This window comes from Chrysemys picta, chromosome 1 (genome assembly GCF_011386835.1).
Source record: "Chrysemys picta bellii isolate R12L10 chromosome 1, ASM1138683v2, whole genome shotgun sequence".
In the NCBI taxonomy this organism is placed as follows: Eukaryota; Metazoa; Chordata; order Testudines; family Emydidae; genus Chrysemys; species Chrysemys picta.
In genome coordinates, this window is record NC_088791.1 from 161,727,057 (window position 1) to 161,748,902 (window position 21,846).

General features: G+C 42.1%; 1 protein-coding gene across 3 annotated transcripts in view; it reads right to left on the bottom strand.

Annotated features, from left to right (window-relative positions):
- The window catches only part of MYH15 (myosin heavy chain 15), a 67,502-nt gene that overhangs the window by 15,926 nt on the left and 29,730 nt on the right, over positions 1-21,846 (bottom strand). For all 3 annotated transcript variants that reach the window (XR_006175216.2, XM_024103403.3, XM_042853575.2), the window contains exons 19-34: positions 20,461-20,528; positions 14,796-14,883; positions 14,447-14,564; positions 14,020-14,143; positions 12,713-12,849; positions 12,070-12,325; positions 11,261-11,503; positions 10,429-10,605; positions 9,614-9,759; positions 8,769-8,859; positions 7,063-7,452; positions 5,883-6,009; positions 4,570-4,688; positions 3,687-3,883; positions 1,552-1,901; positions 181-305 (exon numbers count right to left, since the gene is read on the bottom strand). Coding sequence is in view for 2 of the 3 variants with exons in the window: in XM_024103403.3 (XP_023959171.1) it covers positions 181-305; positions 1,552-1,901; positions 3,687-3,883; positions 4,570-4,688; positions 5,883-6,009; positions 7,063-7,452; positions 8,769-8,859; positions 9,614-9,759; positions 10,429-10,605; positions 11,261-11,503; positions 12,070-12,325; positions 12,713-12,849; positions 14,020-14,143; positions 14,447-14,564; positions 14,796-14,883; positions 20,461-20,528 (2,756 nt within the window). In the remaining variant the exon portion in view is untranslated. The remainder of the gene's footprint in view (positions 1-180; positions 306-1,551; positions 1,902-3,686; positions 3,884-4,569; positions 4,689-5,882; positions 6,010-7,062; positions 7,453-8,768; positions 8,860-9,613; positions 9,760-10,428; positions 10,606-11,260; positions 11,504-12,069; positions 12,326-12,712; positions 12,850-14,019; positions 14,144-14,446; positions 14,565-14,795; positions 14,884-20,460; positions 20,529-21,846) is intronic.

The following is a 21,846-nucleotide window of genomic DNA, read 5'->3' on the forward strand; positions in this document are numbered from 1 at the left end:
GCCACCAAAATCATGTTACTTTTGAAAATTTAGGCCAGCCAGGTTGGTGTGTAAATACAGAGGAGCAGAGAAAGATATCTCCTAATAATAGGCAATAAATGTTTGCTCTTTGCTGTGTGTGTGACTGAGAAAGTGATACAGCAACAGACAAACCTCCTTCCCTCCCTTCCTTCCTCTTACCTCAGCTTCTTCCAGGGCTAACTGAACTTCTGACTTTTCTTGTTCAACCTGTTTCTTGAGTTTTTCTATCTCATGAAGGCTTTTGTTTCCTTCACTAATCTGATCAGTCAGATCAGAAATCTCCTCTGAAATGACAAGAAGAAGAATTTAGTATCAAAGTCCCAGAAACATAGTACTGTACATACAAGTATAACGTTATGATTTTACCACCCGGCACAGAGAGTGATTACAAAAATCACCTTCCAAATAACTTGCTAAAGGCTTGTCTATACACACAGAAGTTGCACTGATTTCACTTAAATCTGTTTAATTAAACCAGTGCATCTTTTGTGTGGGGATTCTCCATAACCAGTTTTAAACTGGTTTAGCAGCTTAGCAAACTTGCTAATTTCTGGAAGGGCTCTGTCCACAAAACTTCAAATGTCCCAGGCAGGCAGCAGTCCATCTACATTCCTCACTCCTATTCCAAGTAGCACCTCTAAACAATGACAGAGTATGTTAACTCTCCACCCCCATTCAAGACTTATGCTCACTCAAGTGACTGCCAAAAAGGCCGACAGTGATGATTGGGGTGTGTGATGTGAACTCCTCTGGGCCTATATGAAGAACTGGTTGGATTGCCTGTGGGTAACAAACACCAGAGCGTTCCTTTATGATCCCATGATCTTTTGAAATAGGACCTAGTATTTTAAACTTTAACTCTGTTCAATAAGTGTCAGATGGATGGTACAGCTCAAAACAAAATTCTAGACGACAAGCCAATAAAGTTGAAGAACTTAGTACAGTTCTATTAATTTTTTTCTAGTTACATGGGACTGGATATTTCAAAATACTTGCTAAGGGATCGTGGCCAAAAATCGATTACAAAATGGCTGTTCAGTGGCTGCAGTGAAACTATTTGTCTCTCATACACTAGTAGAGAAGTGTTCCATGTTACAAAAAGCACCATAACTGGTACCAGTTAGGTCCTTTGTCGGCAGCCTCAGCAGTTGGCCAGTGATGGAAAGGGTTTGATTTCTTCTTTATCCCATGAAGATAGAGCCTGCTACAGGGTACTATTGGGGTACTTTGGCAGGTTAGTGTAGAAAAGCATGCACTAACTGCCCGTATGTTGCTCCTGTTCCTGTGGATAAATGCTGTTAATTCAGCATCTTTCATCAGCACCAAATTTGTTTAAAAACTGGATTTAGAGAAGGAAAATAGAACAGATTTCAGTGATAGAAGGAACAGCCACCACTCACTGCTCCAGTGCAGCAGCGAGACTAATGTTCTCCAACTTCTACAGGTCCATGAAGTTGCCAGTTGGGCACCACATCTCAAGAAGACCAGGTTCTCTCTTAACTACTGCTGAGCCTGTTATGCATGGCCTACCTTGGAGATTCTTGTTTTCCCTTTTCACTGTCTCCAGATTGTCCAGAGTCTCTTCATAGGCATTCTTCAGTTTAAACAGCTCTGTGCTCAGGTTGCGGGCTTCCTTCTGGGAAGCTTCAAGCTCTGCTTGCGTCTCCTCGTACTTCTGCTTCCAGTCACTGATGAGCTTGTCAAAATTGCGCTGCTTCTTGTCCAGGGCTGCCGCTGCCGAATTGGCCCTTTCTAAGTCAATCATGATGTCCTCCAGTTCGTTCTGCAGCCTGTGCTTTGTCTTCTCCAGGGAAGAGCACTTGGCATTGGCTGCCTCAATTGCTTCCTCAGCTTCCTGTAGGCGAGCCGCTAGCTTTTTTCTAACACAGGGAAAAATGGGGCAGAGCAGTAAGACAACCATGAACAGGCTTGATTAGGCCTCAACTGGAGTATTGTGTCCAGTTCTGGGTGCCACATTTCAGGGAAGATGTGGACAAATTAGAGAAAGTCCAGAAAAGAGCAACAAACATGATTAAAGGTCTAGAAAACTTGACCTATGAGGGAAGATTGAAAAAATTGGGTTTGTTTAGACCGGAGAAGAGAAGACTGAGTGGGGACATAATAACAGTTTTCAAGTACATAAAAGATTGTTACAGGAGGAGGGAGAAAAATTGTTCTTCTTAACCGTTAAGGATAGGAGAAGAAGCAATGGGCTTAAATTGAAGCAAGGGAGGTTTAGGTTGGACATTAGGAAAAACTTCCTAACTGTCAGGATGATTAAGCATTGGACTAAATTGCCCAGGGAGGTTGTGGAATCTCCATCATTGGGGATTTTTAAGAGCAGGTTAGACAAACACCTGTCAGGGACGGTCTAGATCAGAGGTGGGCAAACTATGGCCCGCGGGCTACATCCAGCCTGCGGGACCATTCTGCCCGGCCCCTGAGCTCCTGGCCCGGAAGGCTCGCCCCCGGCCCCTCCCCTGCTGTTCCCCCTCCCCCACAGCCTCAGCTCACTGCACCGTGGGCACAATGCTCTGGGCAGTGGGGCTGTGAGCTCCTGGGGTAGCGCAGCTGCAGAGCCCGGCCTGAGCCGGTGCTCTGTGCTGCACGGTGCGTGGCTGGCTCCAGCTGGGCAACACGGCTGCCTGGCCTGGTGCAGCTGTGCCACCAGCCACCAGTGCTCCAGGCAGCGCGGTAAGGGAGCAGGGAATGGTGGAGGGGGGTTGGACAGAGGGCAGGGAGGTGGTCAGGGGCCGGGAGTGTGGATAGGGGTGGGGGCGGTCAAAGGGCGGGGAACAGGGGCACTGAATGGGGGCGGGAGTTCTGGGGGCAGTCAGGGAGAAGGGGTGGTTGGATGGGGCAGGGGTTCTGGCGGGGGACAGTCAGGAAGGAGGGGGGGTGGATGGGGCGGCGGGGGGCAGTCAGGGTCGGCGGGGTCAGGGGACAGGGAGAAGGGGTGGTTGGATGGGGCAGGGGTCCGGGGGGGCAGTCAGGGGGGCAAGAAGCAGGGTGGTCAGATAGGGGTGGGGGCCAGGCCACGCCTGGCTGTTTGGGGAGGCATAGACCCCCCAACCGGCCCTCCATACAATTTTTGAAACCCGATGCCGCCCTCAGGCCAAAAAGTTTGTCCACCCCTGGTCTAGATAATACTTAGTCCTGCCATGAATGCAGGGGACTGGACTAGATGGCCTCTTGAGGTGCCTTCCAGTTCTATGATTCTATAAATAGCTCCCAAGCAAGTTACACCTCTACCCCGATATAACGCTGTCCTCGGGAGCCAAAAAATCTTTCCGCGTTATAAGTGAAACCGCATTATATCAAACTTGCTTTGATCCGCCGGAGTGCGCAGTCTCCCCCCCCCACCCCGGAGCACTGCTTTACCGCGTTATATCTGAATTTATGTTATATTGGATCGCGTTATATCGGGGTAGAGGTGTATCAAGTAAGTGTGGGTCCCGACTAACGGCACTAATGATTGTTCTCTTTCTTAACCCTTTGGAGATGGCAACACAACACAGACAGAGCATACATTCAGCTGACAGTGTGGAAACTACTAGCACTGTAATCCTATTACTCTGCATATTTCAGGGTGGTTAAAAATGCTATGGAGTGTAGTTCTCCCAGTGGAGTACAGGAAGAAGGCAATGCTAATATAAACCACTCACTTGGCTTCTTCTAACTCCTCAGTTCTTTGAATGGCATCAGTTTCATATTTAGTCCTCCACTGTGCCACTTCTGCATTTCCCTTGGACAGAGCCCGCTGCAGCTCTGCCTTGGCTTCTTGCTCCTCTTCAAACTGCTCCCGCAAAAGATCGCAGTCGTGCCTGGCAGCTTGCAGTGCATGAGCAAGGGCATTCTTGGACTGCAGGATTAAAAGGTTACGTCGTTATAGTCAAGGATGGCAAACCAGTCTGGGACACAATAAGTCCCAACCAACACATCCCCAACACTCTAAACTGAGCCTTTCTAGGTTACAAAAACTTCAGTTCCTTTTCCTCTTTGTCTCCGAGTGTCTGGTCCCAGCTGAGGGGAGGGGAAGAGTACAAGAAAGGACATTCTCATGGTATTTCTGGTCCAAATGGAAGTAAGAAACAACCTAAATGCCACGAGAAAGCCTGTTCCCTGCAACATGTCCACTCCAGCATTGAGACCAAAGAAGTTCTAATTCATTCGCATAAGCATCCAAATGAAAATTCTAAGATTTATCGAACACTTTTTACTGCTTGGAGCCCCTGTTAGAATGATTCTTTCTAGAAAGAGAGAGAGAGTATAACTCATTGTTTTGAAACTCCTGTTCCCCACCTCTCTGACTTGTCCTGTTCAGATGCAGAAAGTCCTATTAGTACTGGCATCAGAATGTTCAGGCTCCAATGTCTGATTTTAGTTTTCCTCCATGTTAAAAGTAAATAAATCCATTCCCATTCATCTCAATCAACAAGCATTCCAGCCATCTCACTATTTTTTTTTTTTTTTACTACAGCTAAGTAAAATGTATCATTGTCCAAAGCCTACACATAAGCAAATGGGGTGAAAGGGTCAAAGCATTACCTTGGTTTCCTCTTCCAGCAGTCTTCTAAGTTCTTCAATCTGCTGAGTGAATGATGTCTTCCCTCTGGAAAGCTGACTTATCAGTGACTCTTTCTCTTCTAGCTGTCTTGCAAATTCACCTGCCAAGGGATTTTAACCAAGCAAGATTGGAACATGAGCTGCTTGCTGTCCCACTGGGCCAAATTCAAGGTTTAGTTACACCTGCCCAACCCCCCTCTCCCAGTGAATATGGCTGATCTCTTGTTAAGGAAAGCATCTGAGTCAGCCTTCTCAGATATATGCAATGGTCAAACCCAACAGAAGGTTTCTTTTAGTTTATTTACACATGGCATGTACAGTGGTGCATTAATTTTAGTTGGACTCTTGCATCATTCATTAAAGTAGACATACACTAGCGTCCATGTGTAATTACCGTTTTTTTCCTTCATACTTTTTATTACTGTACACTGCACTTCTATAGACCTTTCCCCCAACATTGCAAAGCACTTTAGAAACATCAACCTCACGACTCCCGTGAGGCAGGTCAGGAGAATACATGAAACACTTTAGCCACCACGTGAATACAGCCAGTGCGGAGCTGGTATGCAGCATTTAACAGTGCACAGCAATGCTGCACACTAGTCTAGGACAGAAAATGAAAAACATAATGCCTAAGTGAAAATACATAGGAATTTTGGCTAACAAAACAGTGATCAGAGTTGGAATTTGGTCAAGATGCAGAGATTGACACTCCTGCAAAAAGTGGCATAGGATCTTGAATGATCACTAAGATGACACTGGTTTCATGTCTCATTGAAAGAATGCCTGTCCAGAAGCACAATGCCCTAACACCATGCTGGGGCATAGCACACTCACAAACAATAATGCCGCCTACTGTATTAACACCACTACCTCCTGCAGCACCTAGGTTAGGTGTTCCTTGTTCAGGGTCTTCACAGCTGAACCTTGCTCAGCATTTTCCTGTTTAACTGAGGTGATATGATGGCAGCACGGCTCACAGGTAGCCTGAGGGAAAGCTTATTCTTTTTAAAAAAGCCAGGTGTATTTGAGTGAGCTTCTACTTGCACGCAGGGGTGTCACGAATAAATGACATCTGTGAAAGGCCGGGGGGATGCTCTTTGATTAAAAAAGATCTATCTGGACTTGTTTATAACCTGGATGAAGGGAAGTGAGGCAAGGCACACAGGTAGTATCTAACTAGGTGTTTACTCTCCACCCAACCACCTGTATGCAATAGAATTCCAGTTCCCTCCAGGGTCTAGCACATTCCTGCAATGAACTCAAAGAAGCTCACTGATGCTGCATATACCTACCATTCTCAGTTTGCAGCTTTCCTTTTTGGGTGGTGAGGTCATTCATTAAGCGAGTCATTTCATCCAGTTTAGTCTTTGTCTCATTGAGGTTGTCTTCATATGTGCGACAAAGTTTTTCCGCATTCGACTAATGGAATTGAGAGAAAAGATACACAAAGCTGCAAACTTCCCAGCCCAGGTACATTACCATCCAGTTTACCCTATAATTCAAGGATTCAAAATAAAAACACTAATGATATTTTCACCCCAGACAAGTAGAATTTTGGAAGGCAGAAGTTAAAATCTTCTGTTCAATGAGCTTTGGAGTGAGAAGACTTGCATTGTATTTTGTTAATATTATACTTATAAGCAAGGAGTTTACTTAATAAGATTTTTATGGTGTTTGACATTTTTATACATTCTGCCTCCCGTTTTCTTCCAAAAAGTTTGCCTGAGTAAAACTTGAATAATGACTTTAGGATTTGGCTCAGATTTTAAGGTGATCCAGAAGAAATGATCCTCCATAGATTTTTTAAAAAATTAAACTCTTAAAAATAAAGTTAGTGCAAGGTGGTGATGCAAGAGGACAGAAAAATAGTTATTTTCTTTAATGATTGTTTCCATTCAGAATCCAAGACTATGTGGTAGAAAGCTCCTGCAATGATTTCAAAAGGTATTATGCACAAGCGTAAGTTTCTTCAAACTTCTTCTGAATTGCTGGATGGGATTAACCACCCAGAAGACTACACCCACAATTTAGCTACCCAAAGTAACAGTACAGGCAGTGGCTGTGTAAACTACCCCCACTCAACACCTCCCTGCTGATCTGACTCAAACAGTGATCCAGAGGAACTTCTTTGTGAGGTGGAGGAATAGTTCAGTCTCCATCACCCCCCCAGCACTTGGGTGCTCTTCAGAGAATGCTAAGAGGGACCCCTTATCACAGTAGTACTTTCTGAGATAAGGGCCTATGACTGGTAAGGAAGGAGCTGCAGGACCAAACTCATTTCAAATAAGCCACCCAATATCCATCAGAAGGGCATCACCAGCCTGGGATGGAGTGAAACAAATGACCTAGATGTGAAAGCCTCCAAACCCTTTCTGTTGCTCTCCTGAATCATCCAGCCCTCCTCTGCCTCTCTGGAAACTTTAAAACAAGCCCCTGTATGTATGTTTGTGTACGAAGTCTTGGAAGCCCTACTTTTCCCTTGACCATCTGCTCCATGTTGGATGACAGGTCGTCCACCTCCAGCTTCAGCTCACTCTTCTCTTTCTCTAGTTTCTGCTTGACACGCTGCAGGTTGTCCACTTGCTCCCCCAGCTCCGCCATGCTGTCTGCGTGCTTCTTCCTCAGGGTGGCAGCTGTCGCCTCATAGTGCAGCGTGGCCTCCTCGAGGTCCCGCCGCAGCTTCAGGAACTCGGCCTCCCGCTTCTTGTTCATCTCCAGCTGTGCTGCAGTGGCTCCTCCAGCCTCCTCCAGCCGCTCACTCAGCTCCTCCAGCTCTCGAGCCAGATCCGATCTCTGCTTTTCCACCTTGGCTCGGGCAGCTCTTTCTGCTTCCAGCTCCTCTTCTAGCTCCTCTATACGAGCCTACGAGGCAAAGACACACATGCACGTAACACCCTTCTCCTCCTTAGCAATTGCCAGAGAAGCTCAAAGCACTTCATAAATAATGACCCTTCACAACAGCTCCATGTCACACATACTGCAATTTAGAAATGGCGAAACCAAGCCACAGCAGTGAAGTACCTTGCCCAGTGACAAACAAGTCAGTGTTGGAGCTGGAATAGGACCTAGGCGTCATATCTCCTACTAAAACCACTCAGTGCTTTCTCTACAAGCTTGAGTCCAAAGTCTGCAGACCAGGAATATAAGAAAAGCAATTTATCTGGAAGTGGGACAGAGGAGTATCTCCTCCTCTCCCAATTACTGTTCAAGAAAACTGTAAGAGGCTCTTTCCTATTATTGTAATAGCCATTGTGTAGCAAGTACTCTTCAACCTCTGCCTGGGATGTGGGAGACTGAGGAGTGCCTGGGTAATAAGCAGGCCTCATGACCTCTTTCTTCAACTCCCTCTCTCACCTCTGAACTGGGACCATCAGAGTTGTTCAGTCACAAATTTTGTCCTGGGAAGGAGTCAGTGCATAATTAGTGCAGCATCCTGCACACTCCCGAGAAGCACAGGAAACTACCTTGGCAGATACAGAACTCAGGAGAGTAATGGGGCTTCCATGGATCAGAAGCATTTATTCTGGAATGGACTCTGGGTTTTATGTCTTAGTGACAAATTCTAGCTATTTCACATATCTCTGCAGTTTGTATCTTTCCTTTCCTTTAACACACAGGACTGTGACAGCCTGTAACTCAAGATCTGTGAGCCAGATTCACAATCTAATTCTTCAGTTTGCACAAGTGGAATCCAGGCTTTGAGCCTCCTGGTACCCAATTTCCTTCTTTATGTTCTCCTGCACCCACTCTCATGTAGATTTCCTTCTCAGTCTCCCTCCTTATTGCCTTTCCTGAACCCCCATGTCATTAGTTAACCCAGGGTCCCTCTAGTTAAGCCTGGGCTTCTCTGTCCCCTGTGCTTGAAGGTGGCCTCCCAAAATTGGTTCTTCTTTGTGAAACTAGCCTCAGGCTCCCTAAGCTTGGGGATGGTCTCCTATGTATAAGTTCTTCTCAGATGGCTCAGACTCCTTTATTACGCTCCATGCTTCAGAGTAGTCTGCCACAGCATTTGTGCTTCAGGCCTACCAGCTCACCCTCTTCCTTCTCTGTGCCATGTATCCAGGGCAGAAACATATGAGAGCACATCACTTCCTCTCTCCTTCCCTCACTCTCCATGCTTCTCTATCCCCTGCCAGGGTTCATTCCTGACACAGAAGAAGTGAAGACAAAAAAATTACCTGCAGCTCCTTGATCTTCTTCTGGAGTTGCATCACTAGGGTTTGTTCATCCTCCAGCTTGGAGTTCAGCTGATTTGTTTCAAATTCTTTCCTGTCAAAGAAAATAAAGTTCTGCAGTAATAGATTTACCCTACAAGCTGAAGCAAAGATTTTCTAAAACAAATTTTTATAATCCTCGTATAAAGACCTGGGAATAAAAGTGCTGACTCAGTCAGAGCTGAAATGGGAAGAATGCTGCTGTTGTAATATCACTAAAACTCCCAATCTCACCACCACTGGGTTTGGAAAAAATACAGTCTTCTGTCAGAACCGTATTGTCCAAGCTAAGACTGTCCATACACTCATATGTTCTGCTACTATACGTAAAGCGTCCTTACCTTGTACAATATCAGTGCTGGCTGGACTTCTGATATTATGAATAGCTATAGGTGAGAACTTCTTACCTCTGTTATTTGTAAAAGGTCACACAGAAATCAAATTGCTTTTCAAACTCAGTGGATACGTACATTTAACAGAGCTGAGGTCCTACAACTGTACTTTAGCAGGTTAGATGGGGTAGACACCTTTTTTAGACTTCTGTAAGTCCTTTTCTCTGGTCAGCTAAAAGGCTCACAAATATTCATTTTAGGAATATGAAGATGGGGATCAATCAAATATCATGCTTCAGGGTACAAACTGCAGGCACCAGGAAGGAATTCAGCACTGCACAATATTCTTGGGTCACCTTCCTCTGAAATGGCATTCAGTGTCTGCCACTGTATCAGGCAGGATTCTGGGGTTAATGGGTCTGAAATGGCAAATCCCAGGTTCCTCTATTATTCTGTACAATACAAACAGTATCTTACTTCTTTAACTTTTCATCCAACTGCAACTTATCATTTTCCAAATCCATGAGACTCTCCTGGGTCAGCTTCAAATCCCCTTCCAGTTTGCGTTTGACCCTTTCCAGGTCCATCCTTATTTTCTTCTCTTGTTCTAGTGAGCCCTCAAGCTATAGGAATGAGAAACCAGTCGTTAAATATAAGGTCCATTTTTGTGCTACACCCTAATGAATGTTGAAGCAGAAGAGTTAAAGTACCAGTGTCCTGTTTTCCATTTTTTCTTTCTAGCTGACATCAGCCCATGTCAAGAACACAAACTGGGATTAATATGATGTAAAGGCTACTCCATACTTCCTGTTTGTGCAGGCATTACTGCCCTGTCTCTCCAAGACAGCACTGTTTGACTACAGGTCAATTACACTGCAAATACAAATCAAATGGATTTCCTCTTGTTATTGTTGTGTAACCCACACACCTCCTAGGTGTGGTATTCTGTCCCATTTAGTGGCACCGAGACCACTTAGCGAAAGAGATTAATTAGTTGGTTTTTAGCTCATGCGGTAGAGGTTCATGCACTAAGCTCCAGAGGTCCCAAGTTCAATCCTGCCCGCCAACGACCGGGGTCTGTCGGCGTTACGGTTGCACTTTAAAAAAGGTTAACTGTAGAGGAAAATAATAGTACCATTTTTGTTGTACACCCTCCCCCTTGTGGTTTGTACTTTTACATCCAAGTTAGTCTAGTTCATTTACAAAAAAACAGAAAATGTTTCCCAGCTTCCCAAAAGCCATAAGCAATGGAGAAATAAGTATTATGTAAATGAAAAGAGGGACAAACTCACATCATCTACTTGCTGTTCTAGTTTCAGCTTAGTTTTGCTCAGTGTGTTGACCTTGTCTTCCTCTGCCTGTAGGTCATCCAGAGCTTGCTGGTGAGCTTCCTGCAAAGATTTCTTCTCTTTAGTAAGTTTGCTTATGGTCTCATCCAGAGATGCCATTTCTTCTGTCAGATTTTTGACCTGTGTGGTAGAAGAAATGCAATAGCAGTGACAGGTGTGTTTGTAAGTAATTTCAGCAGAGGATTATTGTAACCTGGCCTGAGGGAACTGCCTAGACCGTACTCATATTGGAGAATTAGAGAGAAGTTTATACTAAATCAGTTGGAGATGGATATTTTGTAAAAGCAGTTAACCTGGCTATTAGGATGATCAGTGAAGGGGGAGTTCATTTTAATTTTGGCTTCTCAGCTAGAACTGCCAATTAGTGCCAATTCTTGCAGTGGCTTTGTTATGGGGACATCTGCTTTCCAACTCCACCAATTTTTTTTCAGTGTCACTGTAACTGGGGCAGGTTCTAGTTTTTTGTTCTCTCTGGGGAAAAAAGAGAGAAGTTTTGACTGTTCAAGAGGAAGAGTTTAAAGAACTCTGGGTTAGTTACAACCTGGTTATTTACTAGGGTAAAACCAGACATTGTTCTTTGGTTTAGTAGCAGCAGAACTCACTTGGGAAACTGGAGATCCAGGCTCAACCTCAACTGTGTATATAATCTGATCTTGCAGGGTGGCCTTTACTATATACGCCTTTCAATTAGCAGAACTCCAATATCTCCTCCATAAAGTAGCCCACCCTATATATAAATCCTCTGTGGAGATGTGTGGCCAAGTTCTAATGGTACCTTATTTTCAGTAGCATGTTTTTCTTTCTCTACTTTTGCCAATGTTATTTCAAGGTCATCAATGTCTTTCTTCAATTCAGAGCACTCATCTTCCAGTTTTCTCTTCTTGGAGGTCAACTCAGAGTTCATCTCCTCTTCATCCTCCACCCGCTCTGTCAGTTCTTTGACTTTTGCCTCCATCTGGATCTTGGATTTAATCAGCATGTCGCATCGTTCTTCTGCATCTGCTAGTGTGTCTTGCTCCTGGCATAACACAGAGAAGATGACAACAATGGCTGGGAGTTACCAACTTAATTCTTTTGCATTTATTCCCCTCTCAGTTCTCTTGGAGCACAGACCCCAATACACGTGAGTACAGCAGATCATAAGAGTGTATCAGAACAGCTCTGGAAGTAAGGTTAATATGGGTTTTTTGAATGCTAACTCTGGGTCTACTCCTTTTCTCATTTGATGTCAAAGACAAAACTCCTGATAAATTCAGTGGAAGCAGGATGGAGCCTTTAATGTTGGGCATGCCCACTCATGCATGCAATTTGATGAAATATAATTCACAATATTAATTTGGACATTAATATTTCCTTGAACACCAGAATTTTTGCATTGGCAAACCATGAGCTTGCGCTCTCAAACATGAGAATTTATATCCATTGTAAATTAAATCTCATTTCCTAGCCAGAGCAGCTGCATAATTTAAAACTGCTTGTGTAAATACCTAAAGCTAAGTCCCCTTTGACTGCTTGGTCTGCAAGATGTCATGTCTGAAAGAACATTAAATAAAACATGAACCAAAAATAGCATTGCCCACTCACTGCCTGGAGCTGAAGGAGCAAGTCATTCTTCTCCTGAACCAGAGAAACTTGCTTTTCTTCCAATTCCTTCCTCCTGGCTTCAGATTTTTCCAAGGCCTCCTTCAGCCTCAAGAATTCCTCCTTCATATTGGCCATTTCCTTTTCAGTTTCTGCGGACTTCAGAAGGGGCTTGATCTTGAAGAAAAGCTTCATCCAGGGCCAGTTCTTCACAGCCATGAAAGCTCGAATGTTCCACTGGATCACGAGAAGGGCATCTCTGGTTTATAAAAATAAAAAAAAACAAAGTAAACCCAGCCTGAGTTGTGGGAGATATATACATTCTTTGAGCCTGTCCTCAGCTCAGTTGTACTTTTGTACTCTGAACGGCATTAGGAACTTGTGCTGACACAGGCAAGACATTTGCTTATGGCTGGACTGCCAGAGACACTGAGCATCTACAACTGACTGATTTTAGTTGAAAATGTGGGTGATCAATATGGAACTACTGTTGTTGTACATCTATATTAAAATTACTCTATGTAATCCTTCATTTATGTCCAGCTAGAGACTTAAATGCTACTATAAGGGCCCTATTTAGTCATCAAGTGAGACAGGAGTGGTTTCATCCCCCAGACTGAAGGAAATAACCCAAGATTGCCTGTACCTTCGCTCCACTATTTTTTGGAACTCAATACGCATCAGTTTGCCTCGTGCTCTTGCTTGGATCAGTGTTAGGATCTTGGATAGTCTATGATCCCTCATTTCTTCCAGATGGCCCAGGAGACCAGCCTTAAAGAATACCTAAAATATAGGCAGATGTCATTTAGGAACAAGCTCAGAATAATCCCATCTTCACGAAACATGGAGCAATGTAAATACATTTTTATTGTAACAGCAGTGGTCAAGGGAAGACTGGTAACAGAAGCAGAGTGATGGTTAGGTAAAATAAAAGTCTGTGTCAGGGGATTGCGATATAACGTTATAGTGACCCAACCACAGTACGCATCATAGGTTGATCTCGCCTATTTCAAATGTGCCAAACTCATGTAATAACCATGCTACTAATCGGTGTTAGACCTTTGGAATGTTTTTAACCTTTTTACTTGGGCACATAAAATAGGAACAAATCTGTTGTGGTATCATTGTTAATTCCACGAACCTTTTCAAGCTAGAAAATCAACCACCCATTGCTGAAAATGGGTGCATCTGAACAGGTGTTAGTATCAATTTCACTGCAAGTCTAGACAGGACAGAGTTGTGTTTAGCACCATTTCACAAACTGTAGTCAAGATTTGCTCTGTGTAAATAAGACAGCTGAAATGGTGCTGATCATGGTTTGGTCCGGTCTAAACTGGCAGTTAAAGTGTTAGCAGCATTGGTTCAGCTACACCTGTTGTTGATAGCATTATTCCTGTAGAAAACAATATGCAGTGCTTGAGCTGCCTGTCTTGGCTTATAAAGCAGAACTCCTCTGTTTTATTTTTTGTATTGTTATCTTAACATTAGAATTACTTGTGCTGCTAAGTCTCTTGTTTTAATCTCACTCAGGTACTAGTAACCATAACCACTGACAGCTGTGTGGTGATTTACATGTGAAAAGATTTTCGTTGTCAGTCTATCTAATTCCTGGATAACAAGTGTTCCCATAATGCCACCACAGGCCAACTGCACTACCCCATCTATCTTACATTGAATATATACTGCCATTAGAAAGCACATTTAAAATGGTTGCATCAAGATATAGACTACTTCTTGATGGAAACGTCAATATTTATGACAGGACCTTACAGCTGGGTTTTTCTACTTTATTAAGCAGTGCCTTTGTTTATTCTCTGTTTTCAAATGTGGGCTTTGATATGGTCATATCTCTATATAAAACATTAACTTCAGCAACATTTAAATCTAGATCTGAACCCTGCAGCTTTGAAATCTCTGCTTTCAAAAAGGAATCACATGCTCTTTTCTTGTTACCTTTGTGTGTCCAAAACGATACTGGGTTTGGTCAATATCTAAAGAACCCAGCAGTTTTTCAGAAGCTTTTCTGCTGTCTACAAACTTATCTTCTGGAATGGCAGCTGGATTCAGAATACGGTACCTGTTAATAACAGGTGAAGAATGAGTAAAGGGGGCCAGGATGCTGGATCAGATTCTGCTATCATTAAACTGTAATAAATGTGGAGTAACCTCAGCAAAGCCAGTGGAACTACTTCAGATTTAAACTGAGAGTAGAATACTGCCCTCCAATTCCAAGCATTTTGAACTGAAAATTAATTTGAGTAAAACAAAGAGGGGAAAAAGTACTCTGGCTAATTTTTATGGAGAAGGCTACAACGATTCTGATTGGAATTGGATCATGAGAAGAAACGTGACCTGTGTCTGGGGCTGGTCTCTGTGTTACCTTTGTTTAAAGTCAGCATAAATCACTCTGTTTGGAAATCCCTTACGGCAAATACGGATTCCTTCCAGGACACCATTACAGCGAAGCTGGTGGAGGACAAGGTAAGCATCCATTGCACCTTAAAAAAATTCAAGAACTTAATTAAATGAGATCATTCCAGAGGATTTAACCTTCATTTTGTTCAGTAGGTGAGAAGAGTTGGGAGTAATGTCTCGAAATGACAGCTAGCATTGGAGGAGAACAATCAAATTGCTTTTAAGTGTGGGCTGATGACTTAGAAATGGATTCTGGGATAAAAATAACAGGATTAAAATGGAGATAGAATAACAGATTGTTGGATTTTCCATACCTGGAGTTTTAGTTTCATTGGGGATAATACAGCGCACAAAGTGAGGAGCTGTAGATCTCAGGTTAGTCATCAGTTTATTTAAATTTTCCTAAAAAGGGTATAATAAAAAATAAAATTAGCTAAATCATTAGAAACATAATATTGTACTAAGTGTATATGTGAGCAGCAATGCTATAAAATATATATTGTCTAATAAGCAGAAAATAAGGCAGATTTACAGGTGGATATTAGCGCACACACCCCCCCGCACAGACTATCCAGAGTGAATACTCTGCATGTCAGTGCAATGCATGTCTTCATAATGACTGTGTTGGGGGAGATTCTTGAAGGCATAATGGGCATTTAGGTGCCCACCTAAAGAGAGCTTGGCTGCAGGGGGATGAGTCTGAGGGACTATAACAATTAGAAAGTCACCAAGTTGCCAAGGAAAGTAATTGACAGAATAAGGAAAAGCCAATAACACCTCACCAACATAGCCTAAACTTAGGCTACGTTAAAAAGCCACAAGAATAAAAAATTGCAGACAGAAGTCCAGCAGCAGGGTTTGGGCTACTCAGTTTATTGCACCAAGTGAAACAAATATGATTACCTGCCTCATGGGAAGGTGGCATATGTGTTGTGCTGTGCAAGCAACCCATGGCCCTCAGAGACAGAGTATGGGCTCTGGAGACCAGAGTGGCTGAACTGGAGGAGCTAAAGGAGACAGAGGTACATGAGGAGACGTTCAGGCACATAGAGAGGTCCTACCTCCTGTTCAACAGCCCTTGTGCTGCTAAGGAGGATGAAAGTCTCGGGGCAGGAACCAGCAAGCTGGAGTAGAGGGGAATGATCCCATAGTTGGGACCCATCTTCTAGATGATGTCCTGATATTCTCTTGCACACAGGGGATATCCCTCTGGAGGCAGGGACCCCAGTTATTAGGGGGGATTTGATTATTAGAAATATAGATAGCTGAGTTTGTGATGAGTGGGAGAACCACATGGTGAATTGCCTACTAGGTGCAAAGGTAGTAGATCTCACAAAACGTACAGACTTATGTGCAGTGTTGGGCAGGAGCCAGTGGTTGTTGTACATGTATGTACTAATGATGTAGGGAAAGGTAGGAGAGAGGTCCTGCAGGCCAAATTTAGTCCACTAGGTGTAAAATTAAAGTCCAGGACCTCCATTGTAGCATTCTCTGAAATGTTTCCAGTTCCATGGGCCAGGCCAGGTCAGAAAGACAGGCAGAACTGCAGGGTTTCCATGCATGGATGAGACGATGGAGTAGGGAGGAGAGATTTAAGTGTACTAGGAATTGGGGAACCTTTTGGAGAAGGAGTGGACTATACAGGAAGGAATGGGCCAAAATGGAAACAGACTGCTGGCACACAAAGTTAAAAAGGTTGTAGGGCATTTTTTAACTAAAGGCTGGGGGAAGACTAACAGGGGTGGAGGAGCACCTGGTTTGGGCAGAGACGTCCGTTAGGGATGAATTTATTAAAGGGTGAACTCTATATCCTAGTAAAGAGGATAGCAAAGAAGTTGATGTAGTACAGGTAGGAGATAGTCAAATGAACAGGCAAATGATATAGAGTCCCAATTAAATATAATACATGAAGGCAAACAACTGAATATTGACAAAATGTACGTTGGGGGGAGGAATAGCTCAGTGGTTTGAGCATTGGCCTGCTAAACCTGGAATTGTGAGTTCAATGCTTGAGGGGGTCACTTAGGAATCTAGGGCAAAAATCAGTAGTTGGTCCTGCTAGTGAAGGCAGGAGGCTGGACTCAAGGTCCCTTCCACTTCTAGGAGATAGGATTTCTCCATTTATTATTTAAATGCTTATATACAAATGCTAGAAGTCTGAATACTAAGATGGGTGAACTAGAGTGCTTGGCATTAAATGAGGATATTAGTATAAAAGGCATCACAGAAACTTGGTGGAATGAAGATAATCAATGAGACGCAGTTATACCAGAGTATAAAATACATAGGAATGACAGACTAGGAGTGGGTAGTGCTAGTGGGGGAGTGGCATTAGGTGTTAAAGGAAGCATGGAGTCAAATCAGGTAAAAATCTTACATGAAACAATACTATAGAAACTCTATGCTTAAACAGAGTATAACAGTAGGAATATATTACCAACCACCTGACAAGGATGATGACAGTGATTGTGAAATGTGTAGGGAGGCTAGAGAAGCTACAAAAGCAGAAATAATGGGTGAGTTAAACTATCTTCATATTGGCTGGGTAAATGTCATCTCAAGATGTGATGCAGAGATAAAATTTCTAGTCACTTTAAATGACTGCTTCTTGGAGCAGCTAGTCCTGGAACCCACAAAGGAAGAGGCAGTCCTTCATTATTCTTAAGTCCAGCATGGGATCTGATCCAAGAGGTAACTGTAGCTGAACTGCTTGGTAATAGTGGCCATAATGTAATTAAATTTAACATTCTTGTGTGGGGATAAAATCAAACCCTCCCTCACCTACTCTAACATTTAACCTTAAAAAGGAGAATTACACAAGAATGAGGTTGCTTGTTAGATAGAAATTAAAAGGAGTTGTCACAAGGGCTAGTTAAATGCCTGCAAAGAGCATGAGGACTATTTAAAAGCACCATAACAGAGGCTCAGACTAAGTGTATATCCCAAATCTGAAAAGACAGTAAGAAGACCAAAAGAATGCCGTTCTAGCTAAACAGCAAAGTAAAGGAGGTTGTTAGAGGCAAAAAGGTTTACTTTAAAATTTGGTAGTCAAATTCTAATAAGGATAGTAAGAAGATGCACAAACATTGGCAGAGTACTTGTAAAAGTATAATAAGGCGGGACAAGAAAGAAATTGAAAAGCAAGTTGCTAAAGATGCAAAAACTACCAGTAAGAATTCTTTTAAGTACATCAGAAACAAGAAGCCTGCCAAACAGGCAGTGGGGCCACTAGACAACAAAGGTGTTAAAGGTACACTTAAGGAAGACAAGGCCATTGCAGAGAAGCTAAGTGAATTCTTTGCATCGGCCTTCACTGCAGAGGATGTTGGGGGAGATACCCACATCAGAGCTATTCTTTTTGGGTGACAAATCTAAGAAAATGTCCAACACTGAGGTGTCAATAGAAGAGGTTTTAGAGTTTAGAGTTAAACAGTAATAAGTCACCAGGATCAGATGATATTTACCCAAGCGTTCTGAAGGAATTCAGATATGAAACTGCAGAACTACTAACTGTGGTATGTAACCTATCATTTAAATCAGCTGCTGTATCAGATGACTGGAGGAGAGCTAATGTAACACCAATTTTTAAAAAGGGCTCCAGAGGCGATCCTAGCAATTACAGGCTGGTGAGCCCTACTTCAGTACCAGTCAAAATCGGTAGAAATACAGTAAAGAACAGAATTATCAGACACATAGATGAACACGATTTGTTGGGGGAAGGGTCAACACAGGTTTTATAAAGGGAAATCATGCCTCACTAATCTATTAGACTTCTTTGAGGGGGGCAACATGTGGATAAGATTGAGCCAATTGATATAGTGTACTTAGATTTTCAGAAAGGCTTTGACAAGGTCCCTCACTAAAAGCTCTTAAGGAAACTAAAAAGTCATGGGATAAGAGGGAAGATCCTCTCATGGATCTGGGCAAATGACAGGAAACAAAGGGTAGGAATAAATGGTTAGTTTTCACAGGGGAGAGAGATAAATAGCTGTGTCCCCCAAGGATCTCTATGGGGATCTATGCTGTCCAACATATTCATTAATGATCTGGAAAAGGGAATGAACAATGAAGCAGCAAAGTTTGCAGATGATACAAAATTATTCAAGGTAAGTAAGTCCAAAGTTTATTGTGAAGAGTTAGAGGGATCTCACTAAACTAGGTGACTGGGCAACAAAATGGAAGATGAAATTCAACAGTGATAAGTGCTAAATTTCACACATTAGAAAAAATAATCCCAGCTATACATATATAATGATGAGTTCTAATTTAGCTGTTTCCACTCAAGGAAGGGATCTTGGAGTCACCATGAATAGTTCTCTGAAAACTTCAGCTCAATGTGCAGCAGCAGTCAAAAAGGCTAATGAATTGTTAGGAATTAGTCAGAGAGGGATAGACCATAAGACAGAAAATATATTATTGCCACTATATAAATCTGTAATGCACGTACACCTTGAATACCTTGGCTAGTTCTGGATGCCCTTTTCCAAAAGGAATATAGTGGAACTAGAAAAGGTGCAGAGAAGAGCAACAAAGATGATCAAGGGTATGGAACAGCTTCCATATGAGGAGAGACTAAAAAGATAAAGGGCTTTTCAGCTTAGAAAAGAGGCAACTAATAGAGGATATGATAGAGGTCTATAAATCATGAATGGTATGGAAAAAGTTCATAGAGAAGTATTATTTACCCTTTCCCACAACCCAAAAAACAGGGGTCACCCAATGAAATTGATTGGCAGCAGGTTTAATACAAACAAGGTGAAATACTTTTTCACACAACATACAATTAACCTGTGGAACTCATTGCCATGGGATTTTGTGATGGCCAAAGCATAACTGGGTTAAAAAAAAGAACTGGATAAATTAATGGAGGAGAGGTTCATTAATGGCTATTAGCCAATATAGTCAGGGATGTAATCCCATGCCTGGGGTAACCCAAAACCTCCGATTGCCAGAAGCCAGGAGGGGAAGATGGAGGGGATCACTCCAACTGCCCTGTTCTGTACATTCCCCGGAAGCTCTGACAGTGGCCACTGTCAGAAGACAGAATACTAGGGTAGATGGAACATTGGTCTGACCCAATATGGCAGTCCTTATGTTCTTAACTCCAAGAAAAAGTCAATGAAATTGGACAACTTGCTGCCCTTTGTGCCTTCTTATCGATTATCAAGCTGCAGTCTGTGGAAATTTGCTTCAGCTATCTTCACACTTTTTTCACCTTTGTCTACACTGGCTAAAATAGGACTCGATTCACCACTGATTTAGCTCTACTGGCAGTAGCTCTAAGCAAAATTAGATGACATGATGGGTAAAAAACACTCGAAGCTTGCCTACATTACAGCTTTCTCCATTATCCCCCCTGGTGGAGTTGCTCCAGTGGTGAACAACAGGTCCTATTTTTGCCAGTGAAGACATGGTCTTTCTGTCCACCTTCCACAAATAATACAAATGTATTTCAGTTTTAGTAGCATGGATGCTTGCAGAATATGAGTTTTAAGCTCCAATACTCATGTAAAGCAAATTTTACATCAGATTTCCATGAACATTCTATCCATGGAGCCTGATTATAAGCAGTACACTCATCCAACCAGGGAATAGAAACAATATCATGTGACCATCTCCATTTTCAAATGAATATGAAACAATAACCATAGAGTAAACAAAAATAAAAAAAGTTCAAAAATTGTGAATAATCTGTTTAAAACAATTAAAAAAACTAAATTTGTTCAATGAACATTGAAAGAACAGAAGAAGAGAAATTAAACAAATAAATAATTTGTTATGCATTAGTCACTTAGCCCTGATCAACACCTAAACCCAGACCCAAATTCAAACATTCAATTTCAGTTTGATTTGGTCTACTAAAGCACGTGCGGTTCTTATTTTTGATCAGAATGTAGCATCATAGTTGAAAAATTATGATCCATTTAAAAAAATACACAGAAAAATTATGAGCCATTTAAATAAAAAAATAAAAATTACTTTGTGTAGCGATGACACTGTTTGGAAGGAAGCTCCTTTCTTGCGTTTCTTTTCTGCACTGTGATCAACTAAAAAAATTAAAATAAATGAAATACATAAAGAACAGCTAAATCAAATGTAGTATTCAAGTAAGAGATAAAGTCAGTAAAAACATTTCCAGAAGTACAATGCAATTAATATTTGGAATCAATGTAAAATTAAAGGTTTCAGAGTAGCAGCCGTGTTAGTCTGTATCCGCAAAAAGAAGAACAGGAGTACTTGTGGCACCTTAGAGACTAACAAATTTATTAGAGCATAAGCTTTCGTGGACTACAGCCCACTGCATCCGAAGAAGTGGGCTGTAGTCCACGAAAGCTTATGCTCTAATAAATTTGTTAGTCTCTAAGGTGCCACAAGTACTCCTGTTCTTCTTTTTGTAAAATTAAAGTCATGTGAGTCTCTTTGGTCTTCAAGTGTTGTACAAAAGAAATCCAGTATTCCCACACTTCAAATATTAGAAAGGCTATAGTTTTGTTTAAGGCTTTTGGTGACACATGCTAAAACATTCTCTTCCTCTCTGTGGTTTTCATTAGAAACCTTCGCAAATTTACTGCATTATAGTTTCTCTACAGTCGTATATAGTGTTAACTATTCATTTCTGGAAACATGCCTCATAATAGGGGCATAAAAATGAATTTCAGAAAAAAATAGTAAGTAGTTTGGGATTCATTTATTTTTATTTCATACAATCAAATATATTCAGAAAAACGTCAAACTAAAGAAAATGACTAACCTGGTTACATAGCATGAGAACTGTAGAGTGTATATGGCCTGGCATTTGTCACCTGAGAACAGCAGTCCATGTCAAGGAAAGTGAAAAGTACCATGTGTTTGATGTTATTCTCAAAGTACATCTCTCTTGACAGTGACAGTGCCAAGAATGGCTATTCCTTTTGACTGGCACGGTGTGCAAGACAAGGTAGCACTCCTGGGACTGATGCTCTGTGGCAGATAGGCACTTAGCTACCTGCAACAGTTTGCTAGAGGCAGGCTTTTTGTTATTTTTATTCTGCTCCGTCTCTAATCCACATTATGAAGTCTGCAGTTTTTACTTCTTTCATAAGGGATCTTATGATTTATGACAACTACATCTACATAAATGTGGTTTGTAATAAATAGGCTGTAAGTGATTGTGACTTTAGGACATAACAGCTACATCTCTGTAATGAGTGCCAGTCCTAATCCCTTAACATCAATTTTATGGAAGCTTGTGACTTGCTTTACCTCAAATAAAACAGCTCAGTAAAACAGAGAGACTTTATTTCAGAACTACTAGAAGCCTCATGAAAACCTATTCTTGCAAGTTTTTCCTACCTAATTTTGCAGACTTTAGAGGTTTGAAGAAGC